This window comes from Heterocephalus glaber, unplaced genomic scaffold (assembly GCF_053883595.1).
Source record: "Heterocephalus glaber isolate CG9 unplaced genomic scaffold, H.glaber_assembly_v1.0 deba00001472, whole genome shotgun sequence".
NCBI classification, from domain to species: domain Eukaryota; kingdom Metazoa; phylum Chordata; class Mammalia; order Rodentia; family Bathyergidae; genus Heterocephalus; species Heterocephalus glaber.
This window is the reverse complement of record NW_028258315.1, coordinates 20,450,617-20,473,386: the sequence shown is the minus strand read 5'-3', so window position 1 is coordinate 20,473,386 and position 22,770 is coordinate 20,450,617. Positions and strand designations below refer to the sequence as shown.

Sequence of the window (22,770 nt, the reverse complement as noted above, 5' to 3'; positions counted from 1 at the left end):
TTAAAACTAATAGCTACGTGCCAAAGGAAGGACCAAAAAAAAAAAAAGGTGGCTGTTTCAGAAACCATTAACATGCTTCGCCCCTGCCAAAGTTTACAGCATAGTTATATCCTGCCACAGAGAGAAGGATGGGGGCAGGGTAAGGAAGGGAGGGAAATGGAATGGGGCAGCTGTTTTTTCAATAAACTCCAGCAACCAAAAAAAAAAAAAAAAAACTCCCACTTTCCGCACTGTCTCCACACCCCCGGCAGAGAGAAGCAGGCCAGCATGAGAATATCATTCCTCCAGGGCTAATCACGCGGCCTCTCCCTGGCTCTCTGGGTCTCTCCACACTCCCACACTTCTGACCAAGGTCCTTTCTAATCCACCCAGGGAGCCCGAGGACAGAAGCCAACGCGTTTGTCTCTGCTTCCTTGCTTGCTGGCTCCTGCTCTGGAGGCTCCCAAGGTTTCACCTCCTCCCCATCCACCCTGCCCCTGACTTCATCCTCACCATCCTCCACCCCGGTCCGTCCAACCTCGGAGGCACACAAGGCCACCTCCGTGCAAAGCAGCAAAGCAAAAGGTGTCTAGTTTCCATCCACACCTTCCAAGAATATGCTGGAACCTCTCCTCCCCTAAAAGACACAGCTGTTGTCAACAGTCCCGACACCAGCTTGTCCTTAGCAAATGGGCTTCTGTCTTCTGCTTGGGAGTGGGAAGGGAGGAAGAAACAGGAGAAGGCCAGAGAGCAGCTGCAGGCCACCCCTATTCAGCCAGCTGAAAAGCTCCAATTTGTTAACCTAGAAAACCCTGGGGCATTGCAATCAAAGAGGGCTCCACCCAAGCAGTACCTCTGATTACTTTTTTCCCTTCTAGTGGGCAAGCAGAGAAAAGGGAAAATAAGGACAAATGTGTTCAAAACAGAAATTCTGCATAACACTAACTTGGCTTTGGGCAAAGACCGGATCACAGGCCCAACACCTCCATTTCTGTCCACCTGGAAAGAAAAACTACAGGGTGCAACTTTGCTCCCACTGCAGGAACTCTGCTGCCCAGAGGGACGCTGCCAGCCCAGAGCATCGGCATGACCCCAAATTGCTCCTCAGTCCCCCGCTGGCCTTTTCATCTTTTTTTAAAAAAGAAACATTAAGGTTTTCTAGTTCATTTTGGTAAACTGATTCTTTTTAATATCCTGGTCTTAATTATAATTACTGTGGAATTGTCATTTAACTTTAAAACAAGCTATGAAAAGGTTCCTATTAGAGAAGACTGTGGTTGTGCATGAGTTTTTCTTTGAAAAAGTCTCTTAGTCTTTTCTCAAATGACTAAAAAGTAACTAAAGAATGTGAATTGATGTTAATGTCACAGTTTTGGTTAACAGATAAAAAAAAATACAGGATTATATTGCATCCATATAAGACCAATGCCATAATGCGTCATCCAGCAGTGTCATTAAAACGGTAATATTACTCAGCAAGCACATTTTTCAATGCAGTCAACAGAACCTAAGGCACATTATTTGTGTTAAAGACCTACTGAATTCCACAATTCAAAAAAAGAAAAAAGAAAGAAAATATTAAATTGTTTTGGAAAGGCGTGAAATCTCAAGAGAAGATTTTTACAACTTTAGCTTCACAGAATATGTAATTTACATAACAATTATTGGTATAAAAATGGCATTTCTAAAATACACCTAGCCTCAAATAGATGTCACGAACCCTGACTACAATTGAGGTCAGTTTCTTTATTTTGCTTTCAACTTCAATACACACCCTGTTTTTCTTCAAATTAAGACACAAGAAGATCCAATGAAGCTAACTCCTAATTCCAAATCAGTAAAATCGAAATTGAAATCTGATTTTTTTCCTGACTCTTCCTTCTCCATTTCCAGGACTATTTAAACATTAAAAGAACAGGGCAAAAAAGAATCAATTATGAGCTGGACGCTCATTTTTCCCACACAAAGCCTAGGCAGGGGACTCAACAGCTAACATGAGAGCTTGGCTTATCCAACCCATGGACCATTCCAGGAAGAATACCAATTAGCCTCTTCAGTTTTGATGCCAGAACTTGCCTGGGTGTAAGCAACAGGAAATGCAGTATATTAATTGCCTTGATGGCCCATGTGAATTCTTCCAGTTCCTTCTCCTTCCCTCCCTGCCCTTGACTGGCTGAGTCTCTCACCTCCATCATTATCCTATGAGTAATTATTTGCAACCAGGCAAGAATATCTATGAACCTAATTTGAACTTAGTCTGCTGTCTTTCTAAATCTGAAACCTTTATTTCTCAATGAGCCCCCAGAACCTCTAGGGAAATGAACCAAAATCAAAGGAAAACAAAAAGATAGAAGCCACAAATTCAGAGATGAACAGTATGTCTTTCGAGGCCTTCATATGGAGTTAGAATTGTAGCTCCTTTATGTGCCAGGTACCATGAGCTGACTGCCTGGAACATCCAACATCACTTATTATTATGGTTTAGATGTTGAACATCTCCCAAAAGTGCATGTGTTAAATGCCGGCCCTCCCTTAGGGAAGCCTCGTTGGAGGTTCTTCTGTCTCTGAGGATGAACACCTGAAGCAGACTGTGTGACTCTGGCCCCTTCCTTTTGCTAGTAGGCTTGGATTGGAAGGCCTGAGTTTGGACCAATAAGCAGGCTTGAACTTGGACTAATCACAGGCCATGAAGTGAGAAGTTTGTTCTGCTACACATTCCCTGCTATTGCTTTGTAGAAACCTCATCAGAGGCCTGAAAGTAATGGGTCCATCTGATCATGGACTGGAACCAATGAAACCACATGCCAACATAAACCTTCTCTCTTCAAAATTACCTCAGGTATTTCACTATAATAACACAGAGTTACACACTCATCTATGAGATCAAAATATTTCTAATTCATCTTTGCTAAAAAAGAAAAATGTCAAAGCTTTAGCCACCACAATTTTACAAAAAATGTAGAAGCTTTAGCCACCACTCAGAGATTCCATTTAAAGCTAATCTTCTTGTTTAAAGTATCTGCTTACTCTGCCTATCACAAAACCATTTACAAGGGCCGGGGATGTAGCTCAATGGCACCAGGCCTACCTGGCAAGGGCAAGGTCCTGAGTTTGATCCAAAGTACTACACACACCAAAAAAATTTACAGTATCTGCAACATGTGTAAAAGGAATTTGGAGTAGTTAATACAGTTCATTCGAGCACTGTCACATTACATTCCACCAACATGCAGAGAAGCTCCAAATATCTGGTATTGACTGGAGAGACCCAGACCAGATGATTTCTGTCTGTGAACCACTCAAAATACTTTGGGAGGCAAAGATGAAACTGTCACCACCCAGAGGAGGGTTCTTTCACTCATTTCAAATAGAAATCATCAATCAGCAAAGTGCAGCCCTGCTAGCATTGCAGCTCAGGGTTCTGTGCTACCAGTCAGTACCAGCTAATGCTAGATGCCATCAGCTGACTCGACCAGTTGCTGGCCTCAGCTGACACAGTGTCAGCTCATGGACTCTAGTGTTTATAGCTCTTCCTTTTTTAAAGGAACTAATGTCTCCACATTACTCAAAATGAGATAACAGGATAAGATAAATCACAGTAGATGCATAAGATCGCTGAACCCAAACTTTATTTAAACACGGGAGGGTCCACACACCAAACAGCCTTCCTGTGTCAACCCAAGAAATGTGAGAGGATCACTGCTTATGTAGCAGTTGCAGGCCTGTGATTGGTCCAAGTTCTAGCAAGGTCAAACATGGTGGGGCCCAAACTGGGGAATCTCTGGGGGGGCCCGGCTGTGTTAAAAACACCTTATCAGGGTTTGGGGAGGTTGAGGGTGTTAACAAAAAATCCAGAGTGGTTGCAGCAGTCTGGAGCAGTGGGAGCCAGGGAAGGTCACCGTGGCTGACAGCGAGCCAGTCCTCCTGTCAAGGTGGCCCAGAGAGGGACAGTGAAATAACCAGGGAGGACACTGAGGCGCTTTGTCCCAGTCCATCCTTAGGGAGATGGAGGGGCAAGGATGCGACATCTATCAGCCAAACCACAGCCCCCTCCAGCTGTCACAGGAAAAGGGGAGAGTCTGATGGTTCTTCTCCAACTCCAAATGGAACAGAAGTTCTTGAGACACAAAACTAAATACAGTTACTCAAGGACCAGAGGGTGCGTGCTTCTTGCATGCTCTGGGTTTTTGGCTGGCGATGGCTTACAGTAGCTAAGAATTTACTATGTTCAAATGTAGTTTGATGTTTGCAAAGAAAGTGCAGCCACATACCCCCCACTCCCTTAGCCTTTTGCATGAAAGAACATGGAAATACGTATCTATAAAGGGCTGGTTTATGGGCAGCTACGAGCCTGTCCAGTCAGGGATGGGCCTGTGGAACTTTCAAAAGCAGTTAACTATCTCCAGAGTAAACTGCAGGAGACAAACATGACCAGGGGAGCTAGAGGGAGAGGAAGAAATGAATATTGGCTCACTGGATCCCATATTAACCAAAGTCAGGCTCTCAGACATAATTTTAATGTTGCTTTTTAAAAACTACATCAAGACACATCTCTTTTTCTCCCATTTCAGATTCAGGATTCCCCTAGGTCATGATTTAACTTCTCTACTTGACCAGAATATGTCCTTAGTTCTTAAAATTACCATTAAGAAACCTCAATGTTGGCCTATGATATCTCTCGCATTGTTTTAAAAATTAAATGAAAGGAAAACAATCTTCTACTCTGCTTACACTGTAAAAACTACTAGTGGGAAATGACAAATTTTAAATCCCCCCATAATGTGATTATGTCCACTAGCATAAAAGGGGATTATTCTTAACTGGAATAGAAAATTAAGGAGCAAAACTCTAGATAGGACAAAATACAAATGAAGCTGGCAGCATTTCCCCACCTGAAGAACACTCATCAATCATTCTGACTGTCTGGTGATGATGCTTCAGCAAACCCACCACTGAAATGAGAGGGTTGCCAGTCCCTGTGCATTCAAAAGAGGACGGATCTGTCACAGTATGCAAAACACAGCATCACGTGATTGGAAAGACATTTCATCATTTGAAGCAGGACAATAAATGTCAGTGAATACTCTGGAATTCAGTGCCTCCGCAACAGAGCCTTTAGGATGCTCCTGAAATATACTGTATGCACTCAGCCAATTTTTTTATTTTTCTGTAGTTTTCATTTGCAAAAGCACTTGGGATGCACTGGAGACATGTGGGTGACATCATCCTTGGACACAAAGCTCGAGGGAGAAAAAACACATGCAGCTGAGGAAAAAGAGTGCAGCAATGCAATTCCAAGGCTCCCCTAGAATCATGGCCACCACATCCTATCAAAACAAAAGCTTTCACCTAACTTTCATTATAGATCCTCTCAAAACAAGCAGTGGGGCGGGGGGACTTTCCAGTTTTCACAAGAGAATAATGATTTCCAAATTACGATTTTTAAGAAAGAAAGAGAGGGAGTAACTTATTTATACCAAATATGAAACACATGGTTTCCTCAGAGGGTTTTTGTCCACCCTACACATTTATTTCACTTATATAATGAGACAAATTATTAAGATTTAAATACACCACCCCTTAGAACATAACAAACATTTCTACTTACAGCCTGAGGCCCAAGGCTTTAACAAAATAACCCCAAGGAGACCCCATCAGGGACTGATGCCCTGGCTGAGGAGACAGCAGAGCAGAGAAGCCTGCGCACCAGAAACGCAGGTGGGTGGACCCAGGCTCAGCAGCCCCGGCCCAGTGCCTGTCTCAGAAGGGGAAGGAAGTGGGCCAGTGGAGAAGCCCAAGGGCCTCTCTGGGAAGCACAAGACCCATTCACCCAAGGTAGGCTTAGGAGGTTTTTAATGTTGATTTTTAGTTATTTAGTCATTTTATGCTCTTCTTGGTGGTTTGTTCTTTCTTTCTTTCTTTCTTTCTTTCTTTCTTTCTTTCTTTCTTTCTGTACTGGAAATCGAACTGAGGGCCTTGCACTTGCGAGGCAGCCACGGCACCATTAAGCTACATCCCCGGCCCTCTTCTTGGTATTTTGTTTTGCCTTTTGTCAGGGTGTCTTTATCTTAGCTGTACAGCGAATCATCTGAAAGGGAAAAAAATGGAAGGAAGAACAGGAGGAAGCAAGGGAGGCACGTGGGAGAGAGGGAGACAGATAGGAACCAGCTTTCATTGGGTCTGCATGAATAACAGAGTGGAGAAACACTGGTCCTTTACCTTCTGATTCCAGCCCCAAGGATTCTTCATTGCACTCCATCACTTAGGGTTTTCATGAGAAATGCCAAGCAAATCTTTCTATCCTCCTTTCTGCCTTTCCCTTTCTTTACTTCTTTTGAGAATTCCAAGAGGCCCTCTTAGGAAATCAGAGCATTTTCCAAGCCAAGGCAAGCACGCTCTGTGGCCCTGTGGAGGGTGACCCGAGAAAGAGGACACAGCCCATCCTATGGGAAATGCAGCACCCCGGCCCCCAGGCCCCCAGGCCCAGGGCGGGCACCCCACCCCATGGCTCTCTAATGTCCCACAGACCTGTCTTGACACAAGGTGTGGGGTAGGGTTTCTCAGGAGAGATCTCTATCCAATTTCTGAGCGATCTGTAAGCTGGAAAGAGCGCTCTGCAGTCTGTCACCGTGATACAAATGCTCCTCACAGATCCCTCCCCTGTCAGACTCACCCTAAACAAACACGCATCCAGCTCAGCAGAGTGCCATCCCCTGCACATCCCAGGATGCAACTATGACGCCAATCCCTGTGTGCGCTCAGTTAGCTTCAAATATTAACAGAGGCTGTGTGCAGCCAGTGCCCAGCACACACCTGGGTCCAGGTGCCACCTGCTCCTCCACCAGGGCCCTGTGTGGGCAAAGCACACGCCTGGGGATGCCTGGAGATACGAACCTCAGCAAGATCAACCACCCATTCTTCATATTTGCCAAATGTATTTATTCATAACCCAAAACAGGGAATCTGATGGCCGGGGATTTAGTTCAGTGGTTCTGCCGCCTGCCTTGCAAGTGCAAGGTCCCGAGTTTAATACCCGGTACCAAAAAAAAAAAAAGAAAGAAAACAAAACAGGGAATCTGAAAAGAAGGGCATCCTGAAGATTTGAAAATACAATAACTTTAATGATGAACTTCAAAAAACTTATAGGCAAGACAGCATTCTAAATTCCCACACATTTTTATAAGATTAACATTTAAATCACTGCATAGTTTCATTAATAATGTCAACAACACATTGCTTTGCTAATGATGCAATCAAAATATTAATTTACTTAATATTTTCATATTAGAAATGGAAAGGGCTGAAGTATAAAGATTCACATACAATAATAATAGTTGCTGCTGACTTATTGGATGCACCTAAGTGTTTCCCATGTTTTATTCCATTTGATGCTCATAACCCAAGGAAGTAACTACCAGGGTCTCTGTTATGGCTTGTGTTTAGATGCCCCCCAACGCCTCATGTGGTCATACGTGGGGCTTTTTCAGAGGTGGCTCGATCTAGAGTGTGTGATGCTGGAATTTATTCATGGTGCTCAAGGATACTAGGATCAAGAGCGAGTACTACTCACTCTAAGTAGTCTGGATAAGATAAAAGGGGCAGAAAGTGGCTGTTAAGGTCCTTTGTTGCTCTGCTGCCTTCTGCCTGCCTGCCATGTGCCACCCTCCCTTGGAGACAGCCAATTATGGACTGAAACCTCTACAAACTGCGAGCCAAATAAACCTTTCCTCCTTTAACTTTGGATGTCAGGTATTTTGTCTCAGTAATGAGAGAAAAGTAACTAAGACAGTTTCCATTTAACAGATGACCACATGAAGCTTCAATATACAAAAACAACATGTCCACCATCAGTAAAGGTAGAGGACAGCAGGGCTGACACCAAAGGGGACAAAGTTCTTACTTGACTTTGAACCTTGAGGAACATATTCACCGGGGAGGAAAGTGACAGCGTGGCTTTGGAATCTCCTCTCTGACATAAAGTGCTTGTCCACATGAAGGAACCTAAGTCAGAGAGTCCAAATCCTTCTCTGTAGAAGATGACAATGTCCACCTTGCAGCATCTGAAGAGTTCCAAAGGAGCCAACATGTTAAATACTCAGTGATGCTGGTACTACTGGTGATACTGGTACTCTTCCCTCTGTTACCCTCAGTTTCTTATTATGTCCACCAGTGATAAGAATCTTTATCATACCGACATCACAGGGGTTCTTAGAAGGTAAGACATCACTATCAAAATGGAAATGCTTTGAAAAGTAAAGAGCTATGTTTCAGAGAAGTTGTATTTCGGGTCATTAGCACATTTAAGTGTACCAAGTCCCTAAAGAGAAATTAAAAATTATCATTTATTCACAATAAAGAGATCATATTTAAGAAAGTCTGATCTTTATTTTTTTAAATAGCGTCTCACTGTATTACCTAGGTTGGGCTGTTTCAGCCTCCTGAGTAGCTGGGATTACAGGTGTGTGCCACCACACCCAACTAAAATCTAACTTTTTGTAATTTTGTAAATTATCATGGTTCATTCATTCTTCAACACTCAGTTTTCTCTTTGGGGCACTTTTCCTTGATACCATTATGTTTGAACAGATCATTATTAACTACCCTCAAGGGCTCAGGCCTATAGAGAATTTAAAAACTTGAATACAGGGGGCTGGGGATTTAGCTCAGTGGTTCCACCAGCTGCCTCCAAAGTGCAAAGTCCCAAGTTCGATCTCTGGTACCAAAAAGAAATAAAAACTTGAATACCGGATTCTTACCCTTAACAAGGTATAGTATAGGGATGGATTCTTTTAAAGTAGACACACATAAAATTTGCAGATTAGTGTCAGGCATGGTGGCTCATGCCTTTAATCCCAGCACTTGGGAGGCAGAGGCAGGAGGATTGGTGTGAGTTTGAGGCCAGCCTGAGCTACATAGCGAGACCCTGGGTTTGCAGAATGTGGAGAACAGAGGTGCCCTCTCCTTCTGACTATCCCAAGTCGTAGACGGATGGATAGGAACCAGAACAGTGCCCCCTGCAGGCGAGAGGAGAGGGCCGCTTGCAAGGCCAGGACAAAAGTGGGAGGGGGAATGTTCTGCTTTGGGGGTGTGAGCCATGTAAATATAATATTCAAAGATGTACTAAAAACACAAAGACAAAAGACAAAGACAAAAGAAACATAACAGTAATGGTAAGAGCAATGTAAGACCCTGTGAGTTTCTCTACCAAACATTTTTCCCTTTATTTTTATTTTAATTAGTACAGTATATTTTTACAGGATATGATGACTACATTCCTTGTGGAGACCTGGCGCATGTACAAAACACATCTTCATTCTTCTTATGTCCCCTTCCCCCTTCCCTTCCCCACTCCCCTCCATCTCTTTATGTCCTCCCCATTTGCAAAAGATCTATGTCCGTTTCCTATTATCTTTACTGACCAATGTGAATTATTTCTAATATCCAAAACAGAGACCAAAATGGATGTCTCTTTTACAGAAGGTAAAACCAAGACTCACAGTACTTATTTTTTTTATTTTGTTAGAGACAGGATCCCGCTCTATAGTCCAGGCTGGCTTTGAATTCGCTATGTAGTCCAGGCTGATCTTTCTGTTTCAGCCTCCCCAGTGCTGGGATCACAAGCGTATGCCACCACACCACACCACACCACATACGGCTCGGAGAAATTATTTCAAAATGTGCCTAAGCCCATACTCTTTTAGGAAAGCAGTCCCCTTACCCTATCCTGGGGCTACATCCCAGGACCCCAGCAGATGCTGGCAATAATAAAGAGCACTGAACACGATACGAAAATACATACCTATGATAAAGTTTAATTTATAAATCAAGCACAGCAAAAGATTAACAATGACTAGTAATAAAGTAGCATGATTACAATATACTGTAATAAAAGTTACTTAAAACTTACAACGTGTTTCCCATTGGATAGTTTCAGACCGCAGTTGACAACAGGTAGCTGAATCCAAGAAAGAAAATGTGCAGAGAAGGTGCCACTGCTATAATCAACTTCCTTTCTATTTAAATTTTTGCTGACCATTGCAAGCTGCCTCTCGATGCTTTCTCATCTGTTTTTTCCTCTCCCTGAAACCCTCACACATCCTTCACCTTACTCTCACTGCCCAGAAAAACTCCTACTCAACCTTCAAAACCATATACATGCCTCACCTGCCTGGTTTTCTCCAGACCTCTACTGAAACAGAATTAATAATTTTCCTCTCTACCCTGCATCTGCATCTCACACTAGGTTAAGCAAATTTAAAAGCTTCAATGATTTCTTGTCTTTAAGCCCCAGCATCTAACAAAAAATGCCTGGCAAATTTACCTGTTGCCCTAGGCACATTTCCTCATCTACAATGCATTCTTTAAACTTTACCATGAATATTCAGAAGAGTTAAGAACTCTTGTTAAACAGGCTCCTATTTACTTCCTGCAGACATCAATAATGGTACTTCGATGTTTTTCAAACAAAGTGGTTACTCTGAAACCCCTAATTTCTTACATTAAAAAGAATCCCTCTTTCCAATTTCAAACCATATTAGAAAGTTATAGTAATCAACACAGTATGGCACTAGCATAAAAAAGCCAAAAGAAACAGAATAGAAAACCCAGAAATAAACCCATAGATATATGGTTAAGTGATCTTTGACAAAGGTAAAAACACACAGTGGGAAAAGGTTGTCTCTTCAATAAATGGTGCTAGGAAAACTGAATGTCCAGCTATCCAGGAAAGAAACTGGATGGTTATACCATACACAAATTAACTTCAAATGGCTTAAAGACTTAAGTATAAGAACAGGCTCCTAGAAGGAACACCAGGGGAAATGTCCTTGGCAATGAGTATTTTCAATAGAACATCAAAAACATGAACAACAAAAGCAAAAGTAAGTGGAACTACAAGCCAGCAAGCTTCTGCACAGTAAAGAAAACAACAAAATGAAAAGGCAACCCATAAAATGATGAACATTTGTAATTTGTATATTTAATAACTGGCTAATAGCCAAAGTAAAGAAGTCAGACAAAATTCAAAAAAAAAAAAAACCACAAAGTACCTGAATATATATTGTTCCTTAGAGGACATGGGAAGAAGAGGGTGCTCAACACCTCTAACCATAAGGGAAATGAGAGTTTAAACCATAATGAGTTATCACCTCTGGTCTACAGGTCTGAGATAAGATAAATTGGGGAAAATGAAGAGTGTGAAACACACTGTATGTGGGAATGGAGATTAGCCATTATAGAAAACAGCATGGGGCCAGGCATCCTGGCCACAGCTGTAATCCCAGCACTCTGGGAGGCTGAGGCAGAGGATCACAAATTCAAGCCTAGCCTGAACAATTTAGCAAGATCCTGACTCAAAATTTAAAAAGGCTAGGGCTGGCGCTCAGTGTGAAGGTCCTAGGTTCATTCTCTAGGATAGCCAAAAAATAAACAAATAAAAACAATATGGATATTCCTCATAAGTTTTAAAACAGAGCTACTATAAAGATCTAGCAATTCCATTTCTGAGTAAATATCCAAAGGAAATAAAAGTCAGTATTGTGAAGAGATAACTATACCCTCATGTTTATAAGAGCCCAGAAATGGCCACAACCTAAACATTTCACTGACGATGGATGGATAGATGGTGGGTAGATGTATGGATACAAATGTCACGCGTGCACACACACACACACACACACACCATGGAATATCATTCAGCCACAAAAACAGAAAACCCTCCCATTTGCAACTTAGCTGACCCTGGGTGACATTGTGTTAGGAGAAATAAATAAGCCAGACACAGAAAAACAGATACTGTATGATCTCAATAATATACAAAGTCTAAAAAAGTCAAATCCAGAGAAGTAGAGAGTAGAATGGGGGTCATTAGGGACTGAACGAGTGGGGCAATTGGGAGATGTTGGTAAAAGGGTACAAATTTTTTTTTGGGGGGGGTACCGGGGATCGAACTCCGGTCCTTGCGCTTGCGCAGCAGGCGATGAAACCACTGAGCTAAATTCCCGGCCCAAGGGTACAAATTTTTAATTGTAAAATCAATCAGTTCTCAGGATCTAACATACTGCACCTTGTGACCATAGTTCATGCCGAATGTTTACCTGAAAATTTGCTACACGTGTCCTTATGCACCACCCACAAACAGCAGTAAGTAGGTGCTGTGAAAGATGTGTTAATTAATGTGACTGTGGCAATCATCACACAATGTATATCAAGTATTCATGTTACACATCTTGAATACAGACGAATTTTATTTCTCTATTCCTCAATAAATCTGAAGCCGGGCATGATAGCACACATGCCAGCCTAGACTACACAGCAAGACCCTATCTCCAAAGGAAAAAAACAAAACAAAAAGCAGAAATAAAATAAGATTCAAAAAAAAGAAGAAAAAGAATTCTGGCCAGGTATGGTGGCTCACATCTGTAATCCCAGCACTCTGAGAAGTTGAGGTAGGAAGACCGCAAATTCAAGCCCAGCCTGGGCAAGTCAGCAACTTAACAAGTCCGTCTCAAAACAAAAAATAAAAATACAAAGAGCTGGGGATGTAGCTCAGTGTAAACATCATGAGTTCAATCACCTATAACCAATAAAAAAAGACAGAATCCCTCTTAACTATAAATGGGCAAATGTAGATATTCTTTACAAACTCTCTATGCCAAATATCTTCATGTGACTGGTTTCTCATACTTCTAGTAAATTCTTCCATATTCATGAAACATAAATTATAACACCTTTTATAAAAATATATTAAATTCTTTTTATTAAAAAAAATATGGCTTGTTAAAATTGCCTTTTCTATGACAGTGCCTCCCTTTCAAGGTGAAATGCAGGATGCTGTGTTCAGAAGCAGCCTGGCTGCTATGGTGCAGAATTTCTAAACCACTCTGTGACCGTTCAGGACAGCACAGGTTGCTGGACAGACACAGAGACCAGGTCACCTTCAAAGCCTCTCTTTTATGTCTTTCAAAAACATTCTCCACACTATCCACTAGGTCAACAGTAACACGTCAAGTTAGCACTGAACCTAGGTTGTCATCTGTATGGAGGACTCTGGTCAACCAGAGGATTTCCACTTTGGGAATCATTTTGAGGCTTAATTATTTTGAGTGGCACACAACAACTTTTCTTAATGGGAATCCCATGGCATGGATCTTAACAAATAAATTTTAAAACAAACTATCCCAAAGGATATTTACCAGAGAACAGGTAATGAATGTAGTGTCGTGCACTTCTAACAGAGTTTTCATTATCATGTACTTTTACTGGCCTTCATAATCCACATTGGCTATAGTAATTCAAATTATGCTGCCTAAGAATCTTTATTTATTATAAACTTATAGTATTGTAAGTCACTAACTCAGCATCGAGGAGTATTAAATAATCACAAAAAAAATTTTGCATGGATAAGCAAGTCAAAAATACCATGGAGGGCCCTAATTAGATATTTGTGCACCCATATCCATCACAGTGGCCCAAAGATGGAAGTAACCCAAGAGACCATCCATCGACGAATGGATAAACAAAATGTGGTGTATGTCTATAGTGGAATATTATACAGCTTTTTTAAAAGTTCTTATGCATATGCTACAACGTGGATGAATGTGAGAACATCATACCAAGTGAAACAACCCAGTCATAAAGGGACAAATGTCGAATGATCCCACTTATATGAGATTCCTAGAATCATTAAATTCAGAGACATAAAATAGGATGGCAGTTGCCAGGGGCTTAAGGGAGGTGAGAAAAAAGAGTGTTTCAAATGTGCAGAGTTTCAGTTGATGAAAACAAAAACCTGCTAAGGAGGAACTGTGGTCATGGGTGTACAACAACATGAGAGAACTCAGTTACAGTGAACTACACACTTACATGGTAAATTTTATATTATGTATATTTTAACTCAATTTTTTTAAAAATGTATCATTCAGTTTCTGCAACTTTACAAAGGAAAGGGCGAAGGAATTATCAGTGAGCTGATGCCGAGCAGAGAAATCATAAGGGACTAGATAGAAACACTGCCTTTGTCCTCTTTAATCAATAAATAAATAAATGGGAAAAACTCCACTTCATCTCACTTCAGTTCAAAACTAGCGCAAACACTAATCACCTCAAAAATTAAAAGGAAATAATACTCAAACTCTGCTGGGATTTGACTCTAAGCCCCAGTCACACTGCACACATTTTGCTTGCTAACCTTGATATCTTCAGTACAACATCGATAGGAATGGGAGATAGCAAAGATGGAACTGGAGTCCCCACTGTCTGTACTGTCAAAGCAAAGCCTAATAATTTCAATTGGTTGATCCCATTAAGATCCAACTCTCTTAAGTGAAAAGACACTTAATTAGGCAGTGGGAATGAAGAGACAACCTGGGTCTCCCACTTCAACACCTGTTTCCCCAGTCTTATGAACATGATATGAATATGGATAGAGCTATCTGCTCTTGGTACTTCATCTTATCCCTTTTCCTTTTTTGTCCTCCACAGCTACATTCATTGACATTTTACAGTACCTTGCTACCAAAGAGCTCACCAGGGATGAGCAGTTCTTGGGAAATAAAGATCAGTAAAATATTTTCCATCACAGTCACACCTTCAGTCACACAGGCCTTCAAAGAATGAATTCTGAAGTCAGCCTGCTACCAAACCTGACCTTCTATGTCGGTGATGGCGAATTAAAATGGTTTTTAAAATTAAATGGTTTTTAAAAATGGTGATCCATCTTTTCAAACACAAAAGAGAAGCTAACCAGGAAAAGTATCACTGCCTCCAGAAAATGTTAAGGTTATAGTTGCTAAATCTTATCCTAGCATGGAAAAGAAGTGAAAAAATGAATGGTTTCATGGGCAGCAAGATGCGCAGGACAGTGGACAGTCCTGTCCTGGTTTTGATTAACCAGATGTTTTTATTATAGTAGGTTAGAAACAATCATTTTTAAAATGAAACAAAACACAGTATGTATGAGAAGGTAACATGATCTATAATGAAGCGTCACATGGGGAGGTGCCAGAATCCACGTTGACCCCAGGCAGCTGGGGGGATGCCTCTAGCACATCTTTCACCCACCTCAGGTGTCTCCACGAACAGCTCTACCTGGCAGTCAACCCCTTGGTCTTAGCCCACTCACTGGATTTAACACAGCCCGGAAGGCTACACAGAAAGTTTCAATACATTTGAATTTCTTATTTTTATGCATTCTGATTGTAGGTTTTGCTGGAATTAGAAACAGGTGGCCTGTGAATATTTGGTATTGCTGGCAGTGAATTTGCATATCAGCAGAAAACAGAAATTTTCTAATCACATAAATCATATATTGTAATCACCTGAAAAATAGCTCTTTCAGTTTTTCCTAATAAGAAATTTTTTTTTAAAGGCCTAAGAATCAGACGGTCTTGAGGCCAACAGTTCTTCCACAACCTGTTGTGTAGCAATGACTCCACAAAGTTATTTGGGAATTGCATACAGGCATGTTTACTTTTCTAAAAGGAAACAGTTGACTAAGACCAATCAGGGTTTGGACATCTGCTCTCAATGAAGAATAAATAACTTTATGAATTGATTAAATATTTTCCCATCTTGGTAAAATGAAACTGGGTCTTTATTTCTGCCCTATCCGCCATCAGCAAGGAGAAGGAAAGGGCAGGAAATAAAATAAACACTGGTGTCCGCAAAAAAAAAAAAAAAAAAAACCAACTTACCTCTTCCCCATATTTTTTATTGGAAAAATAAATTTTGTTTTCCAGTAAGACATTTCTTTCTTTAAAAAGTTGTTTTGTTTTTTTTTAAGGCTAGAGTTCTTTTTATTTTTAAGTGAAGCACACAGAACCTCCCAAGAACAACTTAGATTTGCATCTGGCTAATCCTCCAAATCTGAGGAACCAAATCTATGCTGTCTATTCCTAATGAGTTCTGTGATTTGGGGGTGACACATGTGAGAGACAGCAAATTTAACTACCGCTAGTCAGCAGCAAGCAAGCAAAGACTGTCTTGGGGAAGCCAGTGTGAGTGAATCCTGCAAGTCAATCCCGAATCACACTTGCCAGAAACCTGGGGGAGAAAGGTGATAAACCCTGCCAAGAAAACCAGCAGAACTTGCTTCGCTTTCCTTTTTCAGCACTCAACCAACAGACACAGCTCAGCCCTTCCTTTCCCTGACTTGGAAGGCTGCAAGGAAGGCTCTGGCCCCACTGATAGTCTCAGAAACATTAAAATGCCTCACACTGCAAACAGTAACACCAGCTCCCAAGTGCCTTTCCTGAAGCTCTATCCACTTACAGGAAAGAGAGCAACAGGAGTGAGGAGGTGTCATTTGTATGCAACAGAAGTCCATATTCTGCCCAGCCCACCTATAGGTGAGGAGACAAATCTAACCAAACACCAACTGGCCAGACATACTGTAAAAAAGGGTCAGCACCAGCTCACATCAGAACAATGAACAAAAAAGCTACACATGCAGAAAAACTGCCCCAGATCAGTTCACTAACGGCTTAAGAACTAGAGTTTTCAAAGCACTCCTTTGCAGTGTGAGACCCATGAGCGTACACTCTGGCAAGGTGGTTTCATCGCAACTGAAGCCCAGACCAAATGCAAGTCTTTACCAGTGGTTCTGAACCATGTCTGCAACTAGGGAGCCCAAGCCCTGCAGGTGCTAACACCCCACCCCACCCCCACCAACACAATGAAAACTGGAATCTCCTGGGGTCAAGCTAGGGCACCAGTGTAGATCAAAATGCTCAGGGATCCTAATGTTCAATCAGCAATTGAGAACCACAGCTTTAAAACTATGCTACTTAAAAAAACAGCTAATTTCCCTAGCAAATCGTCCCAGATCTTACATTTAACTCAACCTGCTCTGCCCAGAAAGTCATGGTCACCGCATCCGTCTCCTGTGCCCATGTCCCCTTCCTGATGAGGAGGCAGACTGAGTGCCGCTGTCCTCAGTGGAGATGGACACTGGCATCCTACAGACCCCAGAGGGCAACATAAGCTGGACCCTACAAGGCACGCGAGCACAGCGTCTTACTTGTTCCAAGTGCCTCAGGATAAGCTGTGATGGAAAACACAAGAACAGATGCAAAGCAGGATGTGTTGGAAGCATGTGACTCTGCTCTCTTTAGAACAGCAGTCCTTAACTCTGCCACTCGTTAGAATCACCAGGAGGGCGGGGCTCAAACGCCTCACTCTCAGAATCATTGACTCCAAGGGCCGTGGGATGGGGTCTGATGATTGGCATTTCTAAAGGTTAGTTCACCTGTGATGCTGCAGCTGCTGGTTCCAGCACCACATTCTGACAACAAGTGTTCCATATCAACCTCTGGCACCTCCAAACATTGGAAATACCAAAGAGAAACTCATTCTTATAACATCTGTAGGTACAACTGGAACATTGAACTACTGTTTAAAGTGTGAAATGGTGTTGTATTTATATCTTTAAAAACTAAAGCGTCCTTATCTTTACGAGATACACACTGGGGGAAAGAGTTTAAAACACTGCAAGTAGAACTGACACAGGCCACACACCCCAGCCTCCCTCCTTAGGGGTGACCCTCATCCTGAAGTTAGAATCCAATATTCCACACATGTGCATGCGTGAGTACATAAAAGTAAAACCAAGAATATGATAGAAAAATAACACAGACAAGACACAAAAAAATAAAAACAAAAAGGAGTCATAAGCATAAGGTTGGGGGGCAGCGCTGGGAAGAGTAAGATGCAGCCCCAGGGAAAATCACTACGACCCTTTACCTGGAAGTCTTCCCCAGTCGGAAGTCTTTCCTGAATAAACAGGAGTTAGCACTTCTGCGGTCAGGTCACCTGAGAGCAAGAGGAGAGAAAGGGAAACTGAGTCAAACATTGTAAGAGTGAACTGAGGGTTACACAGTGGCATACGGCTTCAGTGCACATTTCCATCTTCTTCAAAGGCTTCTGGAAGGACATTTGGAAAGTTGTTTATTAAACTCTGACATTGTACCCTACTGCTCCAGAGCCACACCAGGGACTTGCCACAGAGCATAAAGTCCTCCCGTCCCCGGGAAAGCTGGAAGCCTTTGAAGAGAGGTGGGTTTAGCACCAGCTCTGCTAGTCCGATTCTAAGGCATTACCAGACAGGCATTTACCTTTCTTGGCCTAGACTCCATGATCTGGAAAATGAGGTGAGTCAGATGTTCTCCGGAGTGACTCCCAACACCACCAGTCTATTAGTATGCCTGGAAAATGACACGTCCTGGGATATGATCAGAAGAAAGGGAGCCAGCACACACACTAGCTCCTGGGTCATTATTTTATATTGCTTATTTCATTTAATCTTCAAGCCAATTTTGTAAAGCTACTGCCCAGAGCACCACGGGCTCCAGACAAAGGGACTGGCTGTGAATATTCGGTCCAACTAGCAGTGGCACCACCATTGATCAAAACCCCAGCTGCCTGACCCCAAAGGAGTGGTTCCTCCCACTACACCCTGGGCCATACTTTGTGTGCCTTCCTGTTGCTGGTGCCACCATGAACTCTGTCTCCAGGACTTATAAAGTACAAGATTATAGCAAAGATCAAGTTTGTTTTCTGTGCCCAGCCTTATCTTTTTAGAAAATCTAGTAGTTTGTGAAAATATTTTGTTTTCAAAATAATCATCCAACAGAATACCCGAAAGTTGGGCATAGGGGCACACACCTATAATCAATCCCAGCACTCTGGGAGGCTCAGGCAGGAGGATCATGAGATAGAGCCCACCCCACACAATGTAGAGACCAGCCTAGGCAACTCAGTGACTTAGCAAGATCTGGTCTCAAAATTTTAAATTTTTTTTGGTACTGGGGATCGAACTCAGGACCCTGAGCTTGCCAGGCAGGTGCTGTACCACTGAGCTAAATCCCCCCAACCCTAAAATTTTTAAATTTTTCAAAAGAGCTGGGTTGAATCTCCAATACCAGAAAATAAAAATATCCAATAAAATTAGCTTACAACGTTTCTAGGTCAAAGTCTACATTTTTCTTTTTCGGTATTAGAGAATGAAAATTTAAATAATAAAAAAACCAAACAGTTTATAACAACAGCTTATGTCTTGATACAAGACGGAAACTTGGAAGTTTTGCTATCCCCTAATATTTTTAGAAGCTGCAGCCCCAAGTACTTATTTTCTAAGCACCTGATTCCAAAAGCAAAGTTCTTGGTAATTCATGAAAGATTTAGCTATTTCACAGAGTGGCTTTTTTTTTTTTAAAGGAGAAATAATTGTCTAAGGATTGGAAATACACCACATTCCTATTAGCCCAAGGTGGCAAAGCAGCTTCGTGGTGAACTCAGTGCACAAAGCTACTACCTGGCTCTCAGGGACGCGAGGTCATTTTTCTCTCCATATAGGAATGCACATAATTGGCAAAGCACATGCGTCCATTGAATCAGGTGGCAGGATAAGCTATTAGATAGATCAGTGGTCTGATCTAGGACACAGCTGCTCAGCTCCCTCCAGGCTTAAAATAATTCAGCATTATCAACCTCCCCCATTAAGTACAATTAATGTTATGAAATGGAGAAAATAAGCCTGAGTAAATAAAATGGCTGACACATTCCATACACAGCAGAAAATACCAACTGCGCCAGGCAGCAGCCTCCAGAGTTGCCACTGACCTCCAGGTGCTAATGAGGGAGTTCTGCAAAGACTGCATTCAAAAGCATCCTTTACTTCCCAGGCCCTAACCCCAATCCCAACTTTTCTCCCACATCACAGCAGGAGGGCCTTGCTAATTGGAAAGTAGCCTGAAATTTGTTGCGGCAGCACACACCTCAAGAACATCCTGTGCTACACAGACACACACACACACACACACACACACACACACACACACTCAGATTCCTTAGTTTTTTATCAAACCCAGATGGACCCAATAAATGTAGTTTATAAAATCCAAGTACATGTGTGTGTGGTGAGTTTAAAAAGAGAGGGGGAGAGAGAAAAAAAAAGGTGGAGATGGTTTTTGTAAGCATAAATCTCCTGGTAAAACCAGTGGTAATGACCAGAGAAAGATACAACAAAGACGACTAGTGAAAAGAGAGCCTCTAATCACATTAGCTTGTAGTTCTAAAGGAAGATGGTTGCTCTGAATTTCCCTTTATACATAGCAACTTCAAAAAAATCCCTATTTTCTTAGTACATCTTTATGTAGGAAAGCCTTCGTGTCTTTGAAGGCTCACACAAAACAAACAAGAGTCTTTACAAGTCCTCCCTGACCACCCACGGAGAATCAAATAGTATTTTTTTCTCTGGCAGGCCACCCCAGGATACCATGAATAAAAAGGAAAAGGAGGAATTCATCATGTAACCAAGATGTGTTTTTCTGGCATAGTTATTATACTGTTTTAATCTAAATATTATGGTATATTTTTCACCAGCGAAGCCCATCAAGATCTAATTATTTGTTTATTGGACAGAACAAGTTTTTGAAATAGTTGAAAAATAGGTGAAAATCTGGGAATAGCCGAGAGAGAGGGAAGATGGAGGAGTTTTTTTTCTGAGCATCCCCAGAAGGGAGCAGGGGTTCTGGAAAGGGCTGATGTTCAGAATGGCAGGAGGGCGGAGCGGGCCTCTGTGTTCGTGAGTACAGAAATCCAGGGGAGCACGCTCAAGGGCTTCGACTGCAAGTCATGTGGAGCCCAGTCTCCTGGCCTTCACATGGAAGAGCTTAGGAGCATGAAAGCTTGCAGGAATCGTAAGAAGGTCCTCCAGTCATAAACATGCTGAAATACATTTCTCTGATCAGGTCTCGTCTCTGCACAAAATCTCCTTTTGGGCCAAATGAAGACCAGACCCTGCAGCCAGACACGAAAGAGCCTCTTCTATCAGACCCAAGCTGACTTTCCACTGCTAGCATCTGGGCCCCTGCACTGCAGCTCCCTGCTGTCCCTCAGACATGCAGGCTACTGCCACCCTAATGGTCCTGTATTCACTTGAAATACCCTGCTGTCCTCATGTCACTATTGGCTCAGGTTTTAAGACAAAGGAGTAAACTGGGGTTCACAGACCTCCTCCTGAATCACAGCTATCACTAAAATGCTGTGTGGCTTTTGGATAGTTAATTTTGCTTCCTGCCTCGGTGTCTTCATCCAATCAATGGTGAAGTAAAGAGACTGGTGTTCACTCTTGCGAATGTTAAATGAAATGAGAACACTAATCAACAGAAAATGTTAATAGTGTTAGTTGGCCCTCTCAAACATAAATGACCCCTGTGGTCCGAAGGCTTCCTTAACACATACAGCCCCAATTCATCCCCCAGCTGCTTCCTAAATCCCATGGCACTTTGACAACATCTGTGTCTGGTTCCTGGTCACTCCTTACTTGTTTTATTACCCTGTCTCTAAATGTCAGCACATCTAACAGGCAGTTGGCTTTCATGGTGCAAGGCTGTTTGATGCATGTTTGCATGCTTCCCAATGTCATGTACACACACACTGTAAGAATCTCAGGATTAGGATTCTTGAATCAACAGTACCTTTAAATAATCTAGGCCAGTGGTGGAGCACCTATGGCACACATGCTCAGCAGGCTGTCTGGTTCACCATCACTGATCTAGACAAACAACATAATTAAAGAAAGAAAACTGAATCCACGTGAGATGAAGAAAAAAGTTCTTCCTACATGATGAACTTGAATGAATGAGTGGATAGATCACTAGGATGGATGGATGGATGGATGGATGGATGGATGGAGAGATGGACAAGAAAATGCAAGGAAGGACATGCCAACCAGCAGTCAGCTACAGCATCCAAGATATTGTCAGCAACTCAAACCTTAGAGGGCGGTGTATCAACCTGCTTCTTTTTTCTTTCGGTACGGGGATTGAACTTGAGACCTTGCTCTGGCAAGGCAGGTGGTGGAACCGCTGAGCTAAATCCCAGGCCCCTCAACCTGCTTCTTAATAGCACCACTATTCATGTTTTACGTGCCAAAAATTTTAATTGTTATCTCTTTCTTTCTGAAATCCATATCAAGAAACTCCACCATGCAGAGACCTGAAGCCAGGTGTGGTGGCGCATGCCTACAACGCCATCCCTCTGGGAAGCTGAGGCGAGAGGGTCAAGTTCGAGCCCAGTGTGAGCAACTTAGCAACACTGTCTCAAAATTGAAAAATTAAACAGGGATGGGGACGTGCTTCAATGCGAAGGCCCTGCGTGGTTCAATCTCCAGTACTTTAAAAAAAAATGGGAACATAATTCCTTTTTCATTTCAGAATTTCACAATTTAAAACAGAATTGTATCCAAACCTTTCAACAAAGCAAAGCTCACCTTCGCCTTCTGTTGCTTGTTCGTGCCACAGGTCTGACTGAGTGACAAGGCCATGTTCCGGTCATGTGCTTGTCCCCTGGGAAGCCCACAGAGGGACCATCCCTGGGAGTCCTTCCCAGTCCCCTGTCATCTCTTGCTCTTCTCGTCCATCTGTCCCCACATTAACTCAGTAAAGGACAGTACCAGCATGAAAAGCCCCACCCCAGGACAATGAGGGGAGTCCTGCAAGGGCAGATTGCAGAGCACTTGGCCGACACAGGTTTGATGGTCTGGGAGGGAGAAGCCCATTTCCTTCACTCTACGAGTCAGAAAATGTCGCAAGTCTTTCAGATAGAGGGAAGCTCCAACCAGGACCTGGGGCCCTGGGAGAATTTCCCAGAATTTTGGGATTCTGGAATTGCCTGCTGGGCCACATAAGTGACAGGGAACAGCCTGGAGGACACTCTGTCACTGTGCTGAGCCATGTTCCTAAAGCCCCCATCTCTCCATATGTCTTCGAACTGGCCTGGAAATGTGATGTG

At 42.4% G+C, this 22,770-nt stretch overlaps 1 protein-coding gene across 1 annotated transcript in view; it reads right to left on the bottom strand.

Annotated features, from left to right (window-relative positions):
- The window catches only part of LOC101697093 (uncharacterized), a 324,259-nt gene extending 301,956 nt beyond the window's left edge, over positions 1-22,303 (bottom strand). Inside the window, exon 1 of the mRNA XM_087182562.1 lies at positions 22,250-22,303. Within this exon, the coding sequence (XP_087038688.1) occupies positions 22,250-22,303 (54 nt within the window). The remainder of the gene's footprint in view (positions 1-22,249) is intronic.
- Positions 22,304-22,770: the final 467 nt, after the last annotated feature.